Source organism: Eulemur rufifrons, chromosome 4 (genome assembly GCF_041146395.1).
Source record: "Eulemur rufifrons isolate Redbay chromosome 4, OSU_ERuf_1, whole genome shotgun sequence".
In the NCBI taxonomy this organism is placed as follows: domain Eukaryota; kingdom Metazoa; phylum Chordata; class Mammalia; order Primates; family Lemuridae; genus Eulemur; species Eulemur rufifrons.
Window position 1 is genome coordinate 83,866,511 of NC_090986.1, and position 14,892 is coordinate 83,881,402.

The window sequence follows — 14,892 nt, forward strand, 5'->3', positions numbered from 1 at the left end:
CGATGGCCTCGGCTGCGCTGCCGGTGAGCTGGGGGTGGACGAGGAGCCCGGGGAGCCTGGGAGGAAGCAGCCGGGAAGATGCGGCGGGACGGGCAGGGAGGACAGAGCCGTCAGAGCCCGGGCGCCTCCTCACTGAGCCCCCACGTGTGTGCGGGTCACACAGCCCCGCTCTGTCCTCATGCGTGTGGTGGGGCGGCGTCTGCCCTGCTCTCCTCCTCCAGAGGGTTGCTGTGAGATTTAAATAGGATGGTATGTTGAGAAGTTCTTCATAAACAAAAGCTACAGGGAGGATAAATTGGAAAGCCACGCCGAGGGCTGGAAGATGCGGGAGGCCAGCCTTGAACTCCGAGGGAGGAGGGTGGTTTGGCACAGAACGCCCAGGCCGCGGGGAGCTCCGTTCGGCGATTCCTGCGCACCTGAGAGGCCGGCGTGAGGTCGGTGCGGAGGCCAGGTTGACCTGCCGGCTCGCTCGGTCGGGTGCTCTGGCGTGTCTGCAATTCAGGAGGCCGTGAGTGACAGGAAATGCCCCCGTGATGGAGGCAAAACTAAAACCCGACCTAACCCAAGTACAAGCCGCACCCAACTGGGGCTGGGGCTGCTGTACCCTCAGGTGCTCACCTGTGTGTCTCCCCGTTGGTGCTGGTCGGTGAGTTGTTTCTGGAAAGGGCTCCAGGGCCGTGGTCAGCAGTGATCACACGCGTGGGAGTGGGAACGCTGCTTCCCCGTTGCTTTCTGCCTGGCTCTAGACGGTGTCTGTTTTAGACCAGCCTGCCCGTCGTTCACAGCTAACCAGTTTCTCCTTTAACCTTTATTCCTAACGAGGATTCTTTTTGCCCCATGTAGGAAACCGCTGATTGCGTGTGTGGAGAAGCAGTTACTGGGGGAACATTTAACAGCGATCCTGCAGAAAGGTAGGTTTCCTCGCTCTGGGCTGAGTGGAGCTGAGGGGCAACCTTTAGTTCCTCAGGGAAGTCAGGGAAAGGCGCCAGTAACAACGTGAGGACGTTCGTCATTTTCATAAAACAATCGTTGAAAATCTCTTCTAGTAAACGCCTTAGCCATTGTTGGGGGTGGGGGGTATAAACAGGTGAGAGAAGCCGTGAAAGACGCCTGCTAGGACTGCGTTTGTGGCTAAAGCCCCACTAAATTCTCCCGGACTGGAAGGCCCAGGAGACCCTCTCGGGCAGACGGCACACGGGCTGGAACCCCGGTGTGGACACGGGTCTGGGCCTCGCTTTCACGTGTCGTGCCCGCCCGACACCGGTGGGGCCCGAGAGCTTGGGCAGCGTGGGCCGCGCAGTCGTCCCGCTGCTTGGTTTCCGTGGGGCTGTCCTTGCCGGGCCTTTGGTGCGTCTTGGTGTTGGGAGCTGGCGTCTGCAGCGCACCTTCCTCCCCTGGTTTTCCTGAAGAGCAGAGAACACGCTGTGTTGCTGATTGCGCGGTTTTGACGCCCGCCTGCGGCAGGGAGGCTGCTCCTGCGGCCTGCGTTTCCACTGCCATTGCTGATGCGCCCACCGCTCCATCCTTGCTTGTTTTGGTTTTGTTTCTAGCCTCCAAGTGTGCTTAATTCTCTGGAAATTGTCATGAGCCCTGTCCGACCTTTGTAACACTTTAGTGCTTACTGTCGCTTTTTAATAACTTAAGAATTTAATGTTATCATCGGAAAGTCATTTTAAATGTATTTGGAAACTACAGGGTCCCTTTCAAGCCATTGGATACTTTAAAGTTTAATGCTGGGACGGCCCTAATAGTGTCCAGACACGGGCTCTCCTGTGCCGGGATGCGTGTCATTGCCCGTGAGGTGCACACGTGGCTCCCGGCGAACCCGCACGAAGCCACAGGGCAGAGCGTCTCCTTTGCAAGTGACCAGCTTCACGCAAATGTCTTTTAGCGTTAGAGCAGCTCTGCGAAGCCATTCTCCCCGTCTTACACATGAGGAAACTGAGGCTCCGCACGGCCAGATGTTGGTGCCTGGAGTCACGTGGCTTGTGAGGTGGGACCGTGCTCCGGTCTGGATGGTCTCTGCTTCGCCACATTGAAGCCTGCGCGGCCGGTGTATTTCCACGTGGATTAGGTCTTCATTTACTGTTCACCTAAACGCAGATGCGTTCAGGATTTGTGTCAGGCGTTTTTTAAAAAGAAGTCACTTTATGAGGAAAAAAGACTTAAATAGAAATTTGCATAAATTATTTCAGAGCATACTTTGATCAAAATCATTTCAAGAGATTGATAAATTATATTTCATTACTCTAAATTTTATTAGAAGCATTTTAAAAACTAAAAAGCTCTAGTTTTTGAATTCTTGAAGAAGATATTTAATGTCTCGGTAAAATAAATTATAACATAAAAAGTTTATTTGCATCAGTAGATCAAAATGTAATTTAAAGCAATGACATTTGGAGCTCTGGGTAAGGGTCGTGATTCTAGCCCCCCGTGTCTCTGCACGTCCTTAAACCACGCGTCCGGGCAGGACCTGGGCCCGGGGAGGGAACGGCAGCCGCGCTGTGGCTGCCTCCCCACGGTGACCAGGAGGACGTGTTTGGGAAACCTATGAAAGCTTTTCTAACTGTGGTAGCATTTTAGAAATCTTAGTAAAATTTAAATATCTAAAACAATAAATACTTTTTAAAATGCTGTGTTAAACACTTCAAAATATCTGATAAATGTTTTCGGTCACAGCTTACCATATATGTGAGTAAAATTAACCAACTAAAAGTTAGATTTGGTCATTTATCCTTTAACAAGTAGGTTTTCTGACTGACGGAGCAAATGAGAAACAGCTTGGCATGAGGAGCCTCCAGGTTACGTAGCCGCGTAAACGTTCCGACGTTGCTGCCTCAGTGAGGTTGGGGCTAGTGGCTGTGGGAATCAGCGGGACGGCTCCCGCACACCCAGGAAGGCCACACGCCCGGGACGGCTCCCGCACGCCCGGGAAGGCCACACGCCCGGGACGGCTCCCACACGCCCGGGAAGGCCACACGCCCGAGACGGCTCCCGCACACCCGGGAAGGCCAAACATCTGTCTCAGGTGTTCGACTGGTCAACTTGCCTCGTAGAAATAAACAGGGTGATACACGTGCTCCCTGCATTTCTAACTTGGCTGTTAACTTTCTTACGGCGTGTGCCGTGTTCTGGTTTCGCCGTGGCGCAGACCCGCTGCTGGGATCTGCTAACGTGCGCTGCTCCCTCTCAGGGCTCGACCACCTGCTCGACGAGAACAGAGTGCCGGACCTCACGCAGATGTACCAGCTGTTCAGCCGCGTCAAGGGCGGGCAGCAGGCGCTGCTGCGGCACTGGAGCGAGTACATCAAGGTACCCAGTCCGCCGGGGCTCGCCCTCCCGGCACCGCCTCCCGGCACGCCCTCCGGCACCCCCAGCGCCCGCCGGTGCCCTGGCTGTGGGAGGCACCTTTGTTCCTCATCACAGGTGATGGGGTGGACGGTAGTCTTCCATTTTCTTCCAGGCCACTTGTGTAAGGTTTTTTTAAGCTAAGTCTATTTTTTTAAGATAGCACCAACAGTGATAAACCCATCCAGGTGGAAACATGACTTAGAGAACAGCTGTTTGCATAAATGCCGGCTTAACTCTTCAGTCGCGGTTTCTCCCGGGCGGTTCCCTGCACCTGCGTCCTGGCGCCTGCCCGGAGAGCGAGCGTGTGTGTGTGTGTGTGTGTGTGTGTGTGTGGTGCCTCAGGCGCTCTGGGTACTGCTTCACCTCCCAGCAGCCCGAGCTTAGGGCTTGCTGCCCACCTAAAACAAACGTGTTCGGGATTTGTGTTGGATGTTTTTATTTTTTTATTTATTTTTATTTTTTTTTAAGCAGAGATGAGGTCTCGCTATGTTGTGCTCAGCCTGGTCTCAAATTCCTGGCCTCAAGCCTTCCTCCCACCTCAGCTTTCCAAAGTGCTGGCGTTACAGGCGTGAGCCACCGTGACCAGCCCAGGTGTTTTTAAAAAAGGAGTCACAGCATAAGAAATAAAAAGATTTCAAGTAAATAGAAATTTACATAAATTGTTTCAGTGCATGCTTTGATGAGCCAAAGCGTTTCAAGAAAATGGTAAATTAGAATTTTTTTTTAATTTATTTGTAGAGCTCACTATGTTGCTCAGGCTGCTCTTGAACTCCTGGCCTCAAGCCATCCTCCTGTCTCAGCCTCACAGAGGGGCTGCGATTACAGGCAAACACCATTGCCTGGCCATAAATTAGGATTTATTACTTAAGGTCGTACTTTCATGTTTCTAAAACGTTCTTTCTGTGTCCTAACATGCCCAGTTAAGCCCGTTGTACTGTGGCTTCCTGAGCGTCACCTTTAGTTCTCAGGTGTCCTGCCCCGCAGAGCCCCTCAGTGCTAGTGTGGTTCCCCGCGGAAGACTAGGCGCTCTCGTCCCGGGCTCACTTGGCCATGTCTGGAGACATTTCTGGTTGTCACACAGATTTTAATAATCTTTAATATAGCATTTTTGAATTAAAGAAACAAGCTAAAAACTGGGCCCGTTCATGGTTAGAAGTGATGGAGAAAGAAAACCACAGTCAGGAAGCTCAGATTGGTGTATTGAGTTGATAGGAATTAATTTTTGTTTGAGGAATTTAGAACTACTAATAAAAGTTCTTTAAAAAGCACTGGCAGGCCAGGCATAGTGGCTCACGCCTGCAATCCCAACACTTTGGGAGGCTGAGGTGGGAGGATCGTTTGGGGTCAAGAGTTCGAGACCAGCCTGAACAAGAGTGAGACCCCATCTCTGTAAAAAATAGAAAAATTAGCCAGGTGTGGTGGCCTGCACCTGTAGTCCCAACTACTCGGGAGGCTGAGGCACGAGGATCGCTTGAGCCCAGGAGTTTGAGGCTGCTGTGAGCTGGGCTGACGCCACGGCACTCTAGCCCAGGCAACAGAGGGAGACCCTGTCTGGGGAAAAAAAAAAAAACAACAACAACAAAAAGTACTGTGTGGTGTTTTTATAAGCCAATTACTAACTTGGTGTTTATTTGCTTTTGTAGACTTTTGGGACGACGATTGTCATCAATCCTGAGAAAGATAAAGACATGGTCCAAGACCTGCTGGACTTCAAGGACAAAGTGGACCACGTGATAGAGGTGTGCTTCCAGAAGAACGAGCGCTTCGTCAACCTCATGAAGGAGTCCTTTGAGACGTTCATCAACAAGAGACCCAACAAGCCTGCTGAACTCATCGGTAGGAAAGCATATTTCCAGGCATTTTTTTAATATGGGAAAATAAGGCAAAACTCAAGCACATTTTTTCCCACAATGTTCAGGCTGCTCGTGGAGACGGAGGGGAAGGATTTTATCAAGCCATGTTAGCACACAATTTTTTTTTAAAAGACACATGCACATTTGGCTGCTCAGATGTGCAGGTGTGGTGTTTCCGTAAAGGAAGATGCATCGAGAATTCGGTAAAGAAATGAAGCTTGACTTCACAAAAGAAGGAAGGGATGATGAAGGTTTATTGCCATTTGTATTTCCTGAACTGGCAGCTCTAAAGCTGTCTTTTGGGAAGATCAACCGTAATTCTCCAACTTGATTACAAATAAGTGATTTCTGCTCAGAAATTGGACCGAGAAGGTTTGTTGTGTAAGAATGCCCTGTGTTATGGGGATACCTTTATCAATCTCTGGGAATGTTTAACAAGAGATAGTCCTCAATCACCATCTTTGCGTCTGCAGTCAATATTAAAATGGGATGAAATTAGGTGAGATCTCAAATGATAGCCTATTTTAAAATTAAACTTTTTTTTAATTGTACCAATGTATATAATTATTTTGTGATAAGATCTAAATAGACTTTAGAATTCATAGGCTTTCACTAGTCCATAAAAGTTTTTTGTAGTTTTTTTTTGTTTACTTTTAGTAGAGACGGGGTCTCACTCTTGCTCAGGCTGGTCTTAAACTCCTGAGCTCGAGGGATCCTCCCACCTTGGCCTCCCAGAGTGCTGGGATTACAGGTGTGAACCACCATTCCTGGCTATCATTTTTTTTTAATTTACAGGAGGAAAGGAGAGAAGAGAGATGTAATATAGCAATGCAAAATTGAGCGTATGTTAATTATTGTTGAAGACATGGCAGAGCATGGCGTTCCTTATACAACTGTGCGCTTTTCTGTATATTCAGAATATTCCACTAAAAAGTTAAAAAGGGCTGGGTGTGGTTTCTCACACCTGTAATCCTGGCACTCTGGGAGGCCGAGGCAGGAGGATCACTTGAGCCTGGAGTTGGAGGTTGCAGTGAGCTGTGATGACACCACTGCACTCTACCCGGGGTGACAGAGTAGACTCTGTCTCAAAAAAAAAAAAGTTAATAAAAGCAACAATAAGGAAATTCATAGGGCAATTTAATTTGGCTTTCATACTACTTTATTGATTGTGGTTTCTCTAACGAAGACAGGTGTTAAGCTCTTGGGAGTTTGGGCGTCTGGAAGTCTGGGGTTCTGTCACGATGTGGAGACTTCTGTCCTCCCCTCCCAAGCCACCCTGTGGCCGGCCTGTGCAGCCCAGGAGCAAGCAGCCCTGCACAGAAAGCTCGGCAGCTTGGATTCGACCACTCGGAGCCCTCAGAAAAATTCTTTCTCTCTGAGAACGTCCCTTCTGAGTTTATTATGCCACATCTTAAAATTCTATTGTCTGGGGCAGTAACGTGTCATGAAACCTAAGCATGTAGTCACAGGAATCAATTTTATTCTTAAATTTAGAGATTTACAGATTAGAAGAGATATTTCAGCTTGCTTTTAAAACCCAGTCCCTGGCTTTGTTCACGTTCTTGGCAGTATTTGTTCTCACATGATGTGAGAGCATCTGTCCTGCAGAGCCAGGTGTTGCCACCGTGTCATATAACAATGTCGTTTTGGAAAGGTCTGGAGTGTCGCTGTTCACTTGTTGCTCATAGAAACTGAAGATGCGCTTTTGCCAACCTAGAGGCTGCTTGTTTGCTCCCACAGCAAAGCACGTGGATTCCAAGTTACGTGCGGGCAACAAGGAGGCCACGGACGAGGAGCTGGAGAGGACCCTGGACAAGATCATGATACTGTTCAGGTTCATCCACGGTGAGCAGCGCTGGGCGCTCCGCCAGGGGGGGCGCTCGGACGGTGCTGCGCGGCCAGGGGGTCCGTGTCGTGGCCACAGCGTCCGCGTGGGCCCTGTCTTCACGGGGAGACTTGACAGTAGACCTTGGGTGCCGGTGGTGCTGGTTTGCGTTAGAAGGAGCACTTCAGTGGTCTCAGCAGTTGAAGTCTAACACTTACCTGCCAGCTGTCTACGGTCTAATGCTATTCTCACCGGGTTTTAAATAGGTAAAGATGTCTTTGAAGCATTTTATAAGAAAGACTTGGCAAAAAGACTCCTTGTTGGAAAAAGTGCCTCAGTGGATGCTGAGAAGTCCATGCTGTCCAAGCTGAAGCACGGTAAGCGCGGCCCCCTCCCCCTCCCTGCCGCGGCCCGGGCGGCTCTGCTCTCACCCGCCCGCCCGCTGTGTTGCAGAGTGCGGCGCGGCCTTCACCAGCAAGCTGGAAGGCATGTTCAAGGACATGGAGCTCTCCAAGGACATCATGGTTCACTTCAAGCAGGTGCGTTGTTTCTGCAGGTAAAACAGCTTTCTGAGAGGTGCCCCACGCTGAACTGTGAAGAAACAATGGCACTATTAATGCTTCACAAATAAACCGAAACGAAAATGGGAAAGAATCCCCAAAAACGTACAGCGAAAGCTGTGTACGGGGTCTGGTGGTCCATCGTGCTGGAGGGGTACCAGGAGAGGAGGATGCTCCAGTGCTGTTGGGACACGGTTGGCTTCGGTCTCACGTGTTCCAGGGACTGAAATAAATACTAACACGGATGAGCCTTTATTTTGACAATTACACCATTTACTTTTATGGATTCATTACTTTTGATGATTTTCCAAAATACTGTTTTATCTCGGATTTGTTTGTTTCTAGCACGTGCAGAATCAGAGTGACCCAGGCCCTATCGACCTCACCGTGAACATCCTCACCATGGGCTACTGGCCGACGTACACGCCCATGGACGTGCACCTGACCCCGGAAGTAAGTGCTGCCCCACGGTGCGTGCACAGGCGGCACCTTCCGGAGGTGTTGGAGGGGAAGCTTTTTACGTTGTCCACCTGGTCAGAAATCGCAGTGTCTCACGGTCCCTGGAAGGCAGCGCTGGAAAGCGACTGCCTTTGTCACCGTCTGCAGCTCCTTCTGACGCGGCCGTGTCCGCTGGCCGGCGGGGCGGCTGTCGCGCCGGCCCGTGTTCTGAGGCCCTGCTTGCCTGGGTCTTGCCGTTGCAGACCGTGCCGACGTCCGGGGACGGCATTATTTAGGGTCTTACCTGTGAGCCACGGCTTCAGGTACCACGGGGGATTTGCAGACAGAAGTCGACACTCGGTGAAGGTGACCTCCAGCAGGGGAAGGGGACACACACCGTTACCTCTAATCCCAGGCAAAGTGGAAAGGGCCAATTCCAGTGTGGAATCAGGGAAGACTTCCTGGAGAAGGGCACACTGAGCCTGATCTTGATCACAGATGAGCGGTTCTTCCCCCCACAGAGAAGGGATGAGGGGCGTCCACTGTCGGTGCGGAAAGGTGTGAGACCTTCCCTCACCCATCGTGAGGGTGACGCTGACGCCTATACAAAAGGTTAGCAAGGGAAAAGTGTGACAAACATATTTAACAAAGTTTTACGAGGTAGGAGCCTTGGGAAATGAAGACCCAAGGAAAACCGTCCACCTGTGGGGTTAAATGTGACAGTGAGGGGACCGCCGTGTACAAATGTGATTGACGAAAGGCAATGTCCTAATGAAGGGGACTGGGGGGTCCCACAGGGCTTGTCCGCCGAGATTCCTGGCCTCGCCGTGGCATTCCTTCCCCCCCAGGCCCGGGCAGGACCCGAGAGAACCAGGGTCTCGTGACCCACAGTCAGACGAGGCCGGTGGAGGACTCCGTGGCCAGCCCTGCGCAGAGCAGCGGGGAAGGTGGAGTCTCGTTTCTAGGGCGCTGCGGGCATGACCTGCTTTGGGCAGAGGGTTCTGGGGAAAGAGGGGTGGGAGGCGGGAGGGCAGGACGAGGGCGGAGCCTTCGCCTCTGCGGCCTCCCGGCCCCCTTGGTTCCAAGTGCTCAGCGTGCCAAGCGCCGTGCTTTGGGGTGTCACATTCTGAGCCCCAGCAGGAAAGGCACAGAGCCCCGGGCAGAAACGGCAGAGGCCTCCCGGACACCCGCTGTTGCTTCGTGAAGCTCGATCTCTGTCAGCCCCACTGCTCAGTTGCCTTGTAATTTTCTTCTCCCTTTTGCTCCACCTCTGCCCCAAATGCTCGTGGTCTCCAGGATTCACCCTCGGCTCTTGCCGTTCCACAGCTGGGGCAGCCCTGCCCCTGGGACGGGCACGGCCCACACTGCCCCACAGGGACTGTGCCAGCCCCGGGCCCAGGCCCTGCCCGTGCCCCGCACGTGTTCCTGGTGCTGTGGGTCCAGCGCTCGGTTCTCTCAGGCCTTCCTGTTCATCCCTCCAAGCGGAACCTCCTTTTCCAGAAGCCTCCCTCACAGCCTCTGCCACCTCTGTCCGCTGGGGTGAGCCTCTCTCAGGCACTGTCAGTTTTTTATCTTCTTATTTTGCAATAATTCAGACTTACGAGAAACACGTAGGACAGTTCAAAGAATGCTCAGACACCCGCACGGCGTGCTCGCGTCAGCCGCGTGGTGGTGTCTCTCTCTCGGTTGTCTCAAACGTGTCCATCTCGTTTTCTGGGACCTGAGCCAGCCCAGGATCCGCCTGCGGGTCGACCGCGTGGCCCCCGTGCGATTAGCTCGGGGTGTCCAGGTCCGGCGGGAGGCCCCTGCCCAGCACCTGGCGATGCCAGACGTGACCACGGGGCCAAGGTGCTGGCCGGTCTCTCCTTCTGTGCTGAGTGGGCACTTTGTGGACAGAGATTCCAAACCACGCAGACAGCTCAGTCCACGTCCAGATGCCACCTGCGTGGTGACAGCTGCCCGAATCGCCTGCACCCTGGCGCACGGGGACGCCCCAGCACCGCCCTCCCTGGGTCTCGGCGTCAGCGCTCGACGCCAGGGGGAGCCTTCCCTGCTGCCCCTTTGTCACTTGCTTATCTCTGTCCGTGCACATGCGTGATTCCCGTTTTATTGACCTGCGTGTGCTTAGACGGCCCCAGATCTGGCTCGAGCACCTCTCAGCTGGCTCCTTCGTTCTGGTGTCATGACAGTGTCGTCCTCTTTAGTACTTTTCTGTTTTCTAGCAAAAGGTATTTGAGGCTTACCACGCTGTATAGTTTTAATTGTGGTAAAATACACCTTAACGTACAGCCTGCCGGGTTAAGGTGTGTGGTTCACAGGCGTTAAGCGTGTTCCTCCCTCGATGTCTGTGGGGATCTGGTCCGGGACCCCCGGGGACACCACGATCCAGGATGCTCAGGTCCCGGGTGTGAAGTGGTGCAGTGTTGGCACGTGACCTGCACATCCTCCCGCTAAGGGTCAGACTGTGTGGTCTGGAACTGACGACAGGAGAAAAAGGCCGCAGGTGTTGAGTGCAGATGCAAACGTTCTTTTTTCCTTTTGAATACGAGTGCGTGGGTGTGGAGCCCACGGGCGTGGGGCCGGCTGTACGTTCACCCCAATCTCGGTCTCGAGTTTGCCCATCACCCAGTAGGCAGTCCCTCCCCAGCCCCCGCAGCCCTCTGTGTGTCTGGGTTGGCCCACGCCAGAGCCCGCAGGGGTGAAACCGCGCCGCGTGTGAACGCCGCGTGTGAATTCCACGTCTGCCCCCTCCCTCGGCGCCGTTGCCAGGGTTTGCCCGGTGGTGGCCACATCGGACTCCCGTCCTTCTGGCTGCACGACACTCGTGGTGTGGAGGGACACACCTTGTTCATCCGTCACCGAACCTGGTGTTCGAGTGGTTCTGCCTTTTGGGTGTAGGAAGGATGCAAGTCTGTGAGCGCCTGTGGGCGGGTGCCTGGGAGTGGGGTCTCGGGGTCACCGGTCCTCACGGCTTCTCCCGCCCCCACCTGGTCCTGGGGCTCCGGCTTCACCTCCGAACCCACACTCACCTGCCTCTGTGATTCTGGCTGTCCCCGCCTGTGAGGTGGGGTCTCACTGTGGTTTGAGTTGCGTTTCCCTGATGACTAACGATGGTGAGTGTCTTTTCAGGTGCTTATTGGCCCTTTGTGTGTCTTCTTTGGAGAAATGTGTATTCAGGTCCTTTGCCATTTGTTTATTTATCTGTCTTTTCTTTTTTTTTTCTTTCTTTCTCCTTCCTTCCTTCCTTTCCTTTCCTTTCTTTCTTTTCTTTTGGCAGCATCTCACTCTGTCGCCCCAGGTAGAGTGCAGTGGCGTCATCACAGCTCACTGCAGCCTCAGATTCCTGCCTCAGCCTCCCTAGTAGCTGGGACTACAGGTATCACCACGCCTGGCTGTGTTTTCTAATTTTGGTAGAGACGGGATCTCGCTCTTGCTCAGGCTGGTCTCAAACTCCTGAGCTCAAGTGATCCTCCCGCCTCAGCCTCCCAGAGTGCTGGGATTACAGGTGACAGCCACCACTTGCGGCGCCTTTGCCATTTTTTAATTGAGTTGTTTGTCTTTTTGTTGTTGAGTTGTAACGGTTCTTTATATATTGTGAATACTAGACCCTTATCAGATATATATTTCACAAATATTTTCTCCCATTCTGTGGGCTGTTTCTTTACTTTCTTGATAGTATCCTTTCCACAGAAGTTTCTGATCTTGATGAAATCAGGTTTATCTATTTTTATTTTTGTTACTTGTACTTTTAGTGTCATACCCAAGAAACTACTGCCAAATCCAAGGTCATGAAAAATGTACCCCTGTGTCTCCTTCCCAGTTTGATAGATTCAGCTCTTAGTTTCTGTCTTTGATCATTTTGAGCCTGAAGTATGGCGAGCGCGTGAGTTCCCAATGTTAGCTGTTAGGGGCATTATTGTGTTATCCCCGTTGTTACTCCCAGTCCTAGGAATTACTCCAAGGAAACCATTTCTAGAAGAGGTGTGCTTTAAGTAAGTGTTTATCACATTATAGACTTTTATTTTTTAGGTGCGATAATGGCATAGTAGATATATTTCTTATATTTTAGAAATATATGTGGAAATACTTAAAAATGACACAGCGTCACGCCTGGGATCTGATGCTATTGGTGGTGGTGGGTCCGTCCATCGGTGCCCTGTGTTTGGCTTCACGGAGAGGTGACTGGAGCTGGGTTTGGAAGCACAACGGGTGGTGTGAGGCCGACAGGGCACAGAGAGACAGCAGGGCCCACCCGGCCTAGCGAAGCCAGCGCCGAGACCGTGCCCGGCGGTGGGGCAGGCCCTGCCCCCCCCGCCCCAGCTCTGTCTGGGCTCCATGTCCGCAAAGCGCTGGACCTGCTGCCGGCCAGGAGCACCAGAGCAGGCGGCTCGGGGAACAGGCAGGACTGGCGGGGCGTGGGGCGGGGGGGTCCAGCAGGGCAGCCGCGTGGGGCCGTCTGGGGGCGGGAGGCCGGGCGGGGCCTGCGGAGACACGGGCCAGGCCGGTGCCATCAAAGGTTAGAATTTCGCTCTTGTCCCGAGATCTCTGTGCCGTCCAGAGACACCGGGAGAGGAGCAGGAAAGAGGACTGTAGGGTGGACAGAGTCCCTGGAGCACCAGCGCGGGGGCGGCTGGAAGGTGAAGGAGACGGGGCGGGGCGGCCGCCCACCGGCTGCCTGCGTGGGGCCGAGCCCGGTGCAGAGCCCGACTGAGCACGCAGCGGAGGCGGCATGGGGGGCTGGGGGGCTCAGAGTGGGCAGAGGGGACACGCGGCGCCCAGAAGCCACACGGAACCTGCCTCAGAACAGGGTACCAGCAGCGGGGGAGGGGAGGTTGGGACAGCGAGCGCTGGGACCTGGAAAACGAGGTAACAGCAGTTTGGAAGCATCAGTAGAAAGTTTGGAAGATACAAGAAATCCCCCTGGAAAGTCGTGCTGATCCACGCTGCGCCTCCTGGCGGCCCCGCAGGCGTGTTGGCATCAGCCGGTGCGTCGCGGGGCCTGCGCGGGAGGGGGCGGGGCTCGGGGTGTGGCCAGGCCCGGGGCCGCCTGCCCTCTGCTGGCCGCTGTCCTCGCACCTTCTCCGCGGGTGGAGACCCCGCGTGCGGCCCTTCTGCACGGGGAACCCAGCGCCGCCGTGACTGCTTCTGTGACGGGAAGCCCGAGGGTCCGAGGGTTGGCGACAGAGCCTGGGGACGTCGCTGTCGGAACACAGAGCTGCTCTGTAGTTGAGCTGCCAGAAACGGTGCCGCTCTGCAAAGCGGACGGTCTGCGGTGGTTAAAGATTAACAGTGTTGGGTGTAATTAAATATGTTGTTTTCCTGTGCTTGACAGATGATTAAACTTCAGGAAGTATTTAAGACATTTTATCTCGGAAAGCACAGCGGTCGAAAACTCCAGTGGCAAACTACCTTGGGGCATGCTGTTTTAAAAGCGGAGTTTAAGGAAGTAAGATCTTTGTTTATTTCATTTCTCTTTTATTTTTTGTAAGTATGTTAACAGAATTTTTTCAGTTGCCACTGAACTTTGGTGGTAAAGAAAGGAAAAGATCGTTCCAATATCATTCAGCACTAGCGTCTCTAGGTCAGTAAAATTAATAACAGTTAGAGGGTTAATAGTCCAATCAAAGAAATCAATCCGTAGAAAGCCATTTACCTAACTGAAAGGAGGGTGGAGAGTGTGAGGTCGTTCTGCTCCCTGCTAGACAAAGGCCGCACGTGAGACTCAGCCCGATGCCGATTCCCACCGAGAACCTGGCGAAAGCTGGGAACAAACGCACACGGCCGCTCTGGGCACTGCCGGAGGGAGGGGGCGCGGGGGCCCTCACAGGCACGTGCCTCGTTGCCGTGGTCCTAATCCTAGGAAGGCATCGTAAGGAGACGTTTCAGGGACTGACGAATGAGAATACGCGCAGCGCGATTCCCTGCGCTCCGGGAGGGAGACAGTGCGTGCGGTGCGGGGGCAGGTGACAGCACGTCACAGGCAGCCCCCAGCAGAGCCCTGTCCTGCTCGCATGGCGCTTCGGTGTTGTACGTAAGGTTTGGTGACGTGCACCAAGCAAAAGAATTACAGAATTCCCATTTCGTGTAGCTGTGGCAATGTGCCCACCCGTACGCTGTCACGTAAATCAAACACATGCCTGCTGTGTCTCACGTGCGGGATTACATGTGTAAAACTGCACAAGCGCTTCTCTCGGGGACCGGGAAGGTTCATCCCCGCCACCCCCAGCTCTGCCCGCACTGCCCTTCCCGCCCCTTCCTGCCCCTTCAGCGAGAACTGGGCCTCTGCGGGGTCTCGCGGCCTCCGCTCACAGCTGCCCCCGACCCTGCTCCTGCATAGGGTGTGTGTGGCGCGTCCCTGGGGTACGAGGCCAGACTCGCGCCCATCCTGTGCACGGCGGGCCTGGGCGACGGAGTCCGTGGTGACCCGTGTGCTCGCGTTACGTGTACTCTTCCCAGGAGGGTGCGGGGAGTTCCTCGGCAGCGTCCCCGCACGCCTGTCACTGAGCCTCTGCCTGCCCTTCCCCTCGCGCCGGGTGCGTCCCCTGCCTCTGCGAGGACCGCGGCGGGCTGGAAAGTGGGCCGTGCAGGAGCCGCCAGACGTGAGCCAGCCAGCGTCTGGCTTCACAGAAGGGAAATGCCCTTGTGTGATAGAATTTAGTAAAGAATGTTTTTACTACTCTAAAAGATATTTCAAGAGAAGAATTTTTAAGTGCAATGTGTAATAATCATCTTGCTGTCTGTAACCAGTAACTTCTTATGTTGGTAGCTCTTAGTAATTTCTTAATCCCCTCACAGAAAGTTTAAGAGCAAAAAGCAGCCTCTTGTAATGTTTCAAAGATGGCACAAGCACAGCTTCCAGCGTGCT

The 14,892-nt window shown here is 53.5% G+C and overlaps 2 protein-coding genes across 4 annotated transcripts in view; one reads left to right on the forward strand and one right to left on the reverse strand.

The window, feature by feature from the left end:
* Window positions 1-14,892, reverse strand: part of GRTP1 (growth hormone regulated TBC protein 1) — a 199,161-nt gene that overhangs the window by 120,100 nt on the left and 64,169 nt on the right. The gene's annotated exons all lie outside the window — the stretch shown is intronic.
* The window catches only part of CUL4A (cullin 4A), a 46,036-nt gene that overhangs the window by 22,330 nt on the left and 8,814 nt on the right, over window positions 1-14,892 (forward strand). The window contains exons 9-16 of one of the 2 annotated variants that reach the window (XM_069467791.1): window positions 844-911; window positions 3,194-3,312; window positions 4,995-5,187; window positions 6,945-7,049; window positions 7,296-7,406; window positions 7,483-7,575; window positions 7,936-8,042; window positions 13,360-13,473. In XM_069467791.1, the coding sequence (XP_069323892.1) occupies window positions 844-911; window positions 3,194-3,312; window positions 4,995-5,187; window positions 6,945-7,049; window positions 7,296-7,406; window positions 7,483-7,575; window positions 7,936-8,042; window positions 13,360-13,473 (910 nt within the window). Of the gene's footprint in view, window positions 1-843; window positions 912-3,193; window positions 3,313-4,994; window positions 5,188-6,944; window positions 7,050-7,295; window positions 7,407-7,482; window positions 7,576-7,934; window positions 8,043-13,359; window positions 13,474-14,892 lie in introns of both variants that reach the window. The other variant, XM_069467790.1, reaches the window with a different exon arrangement.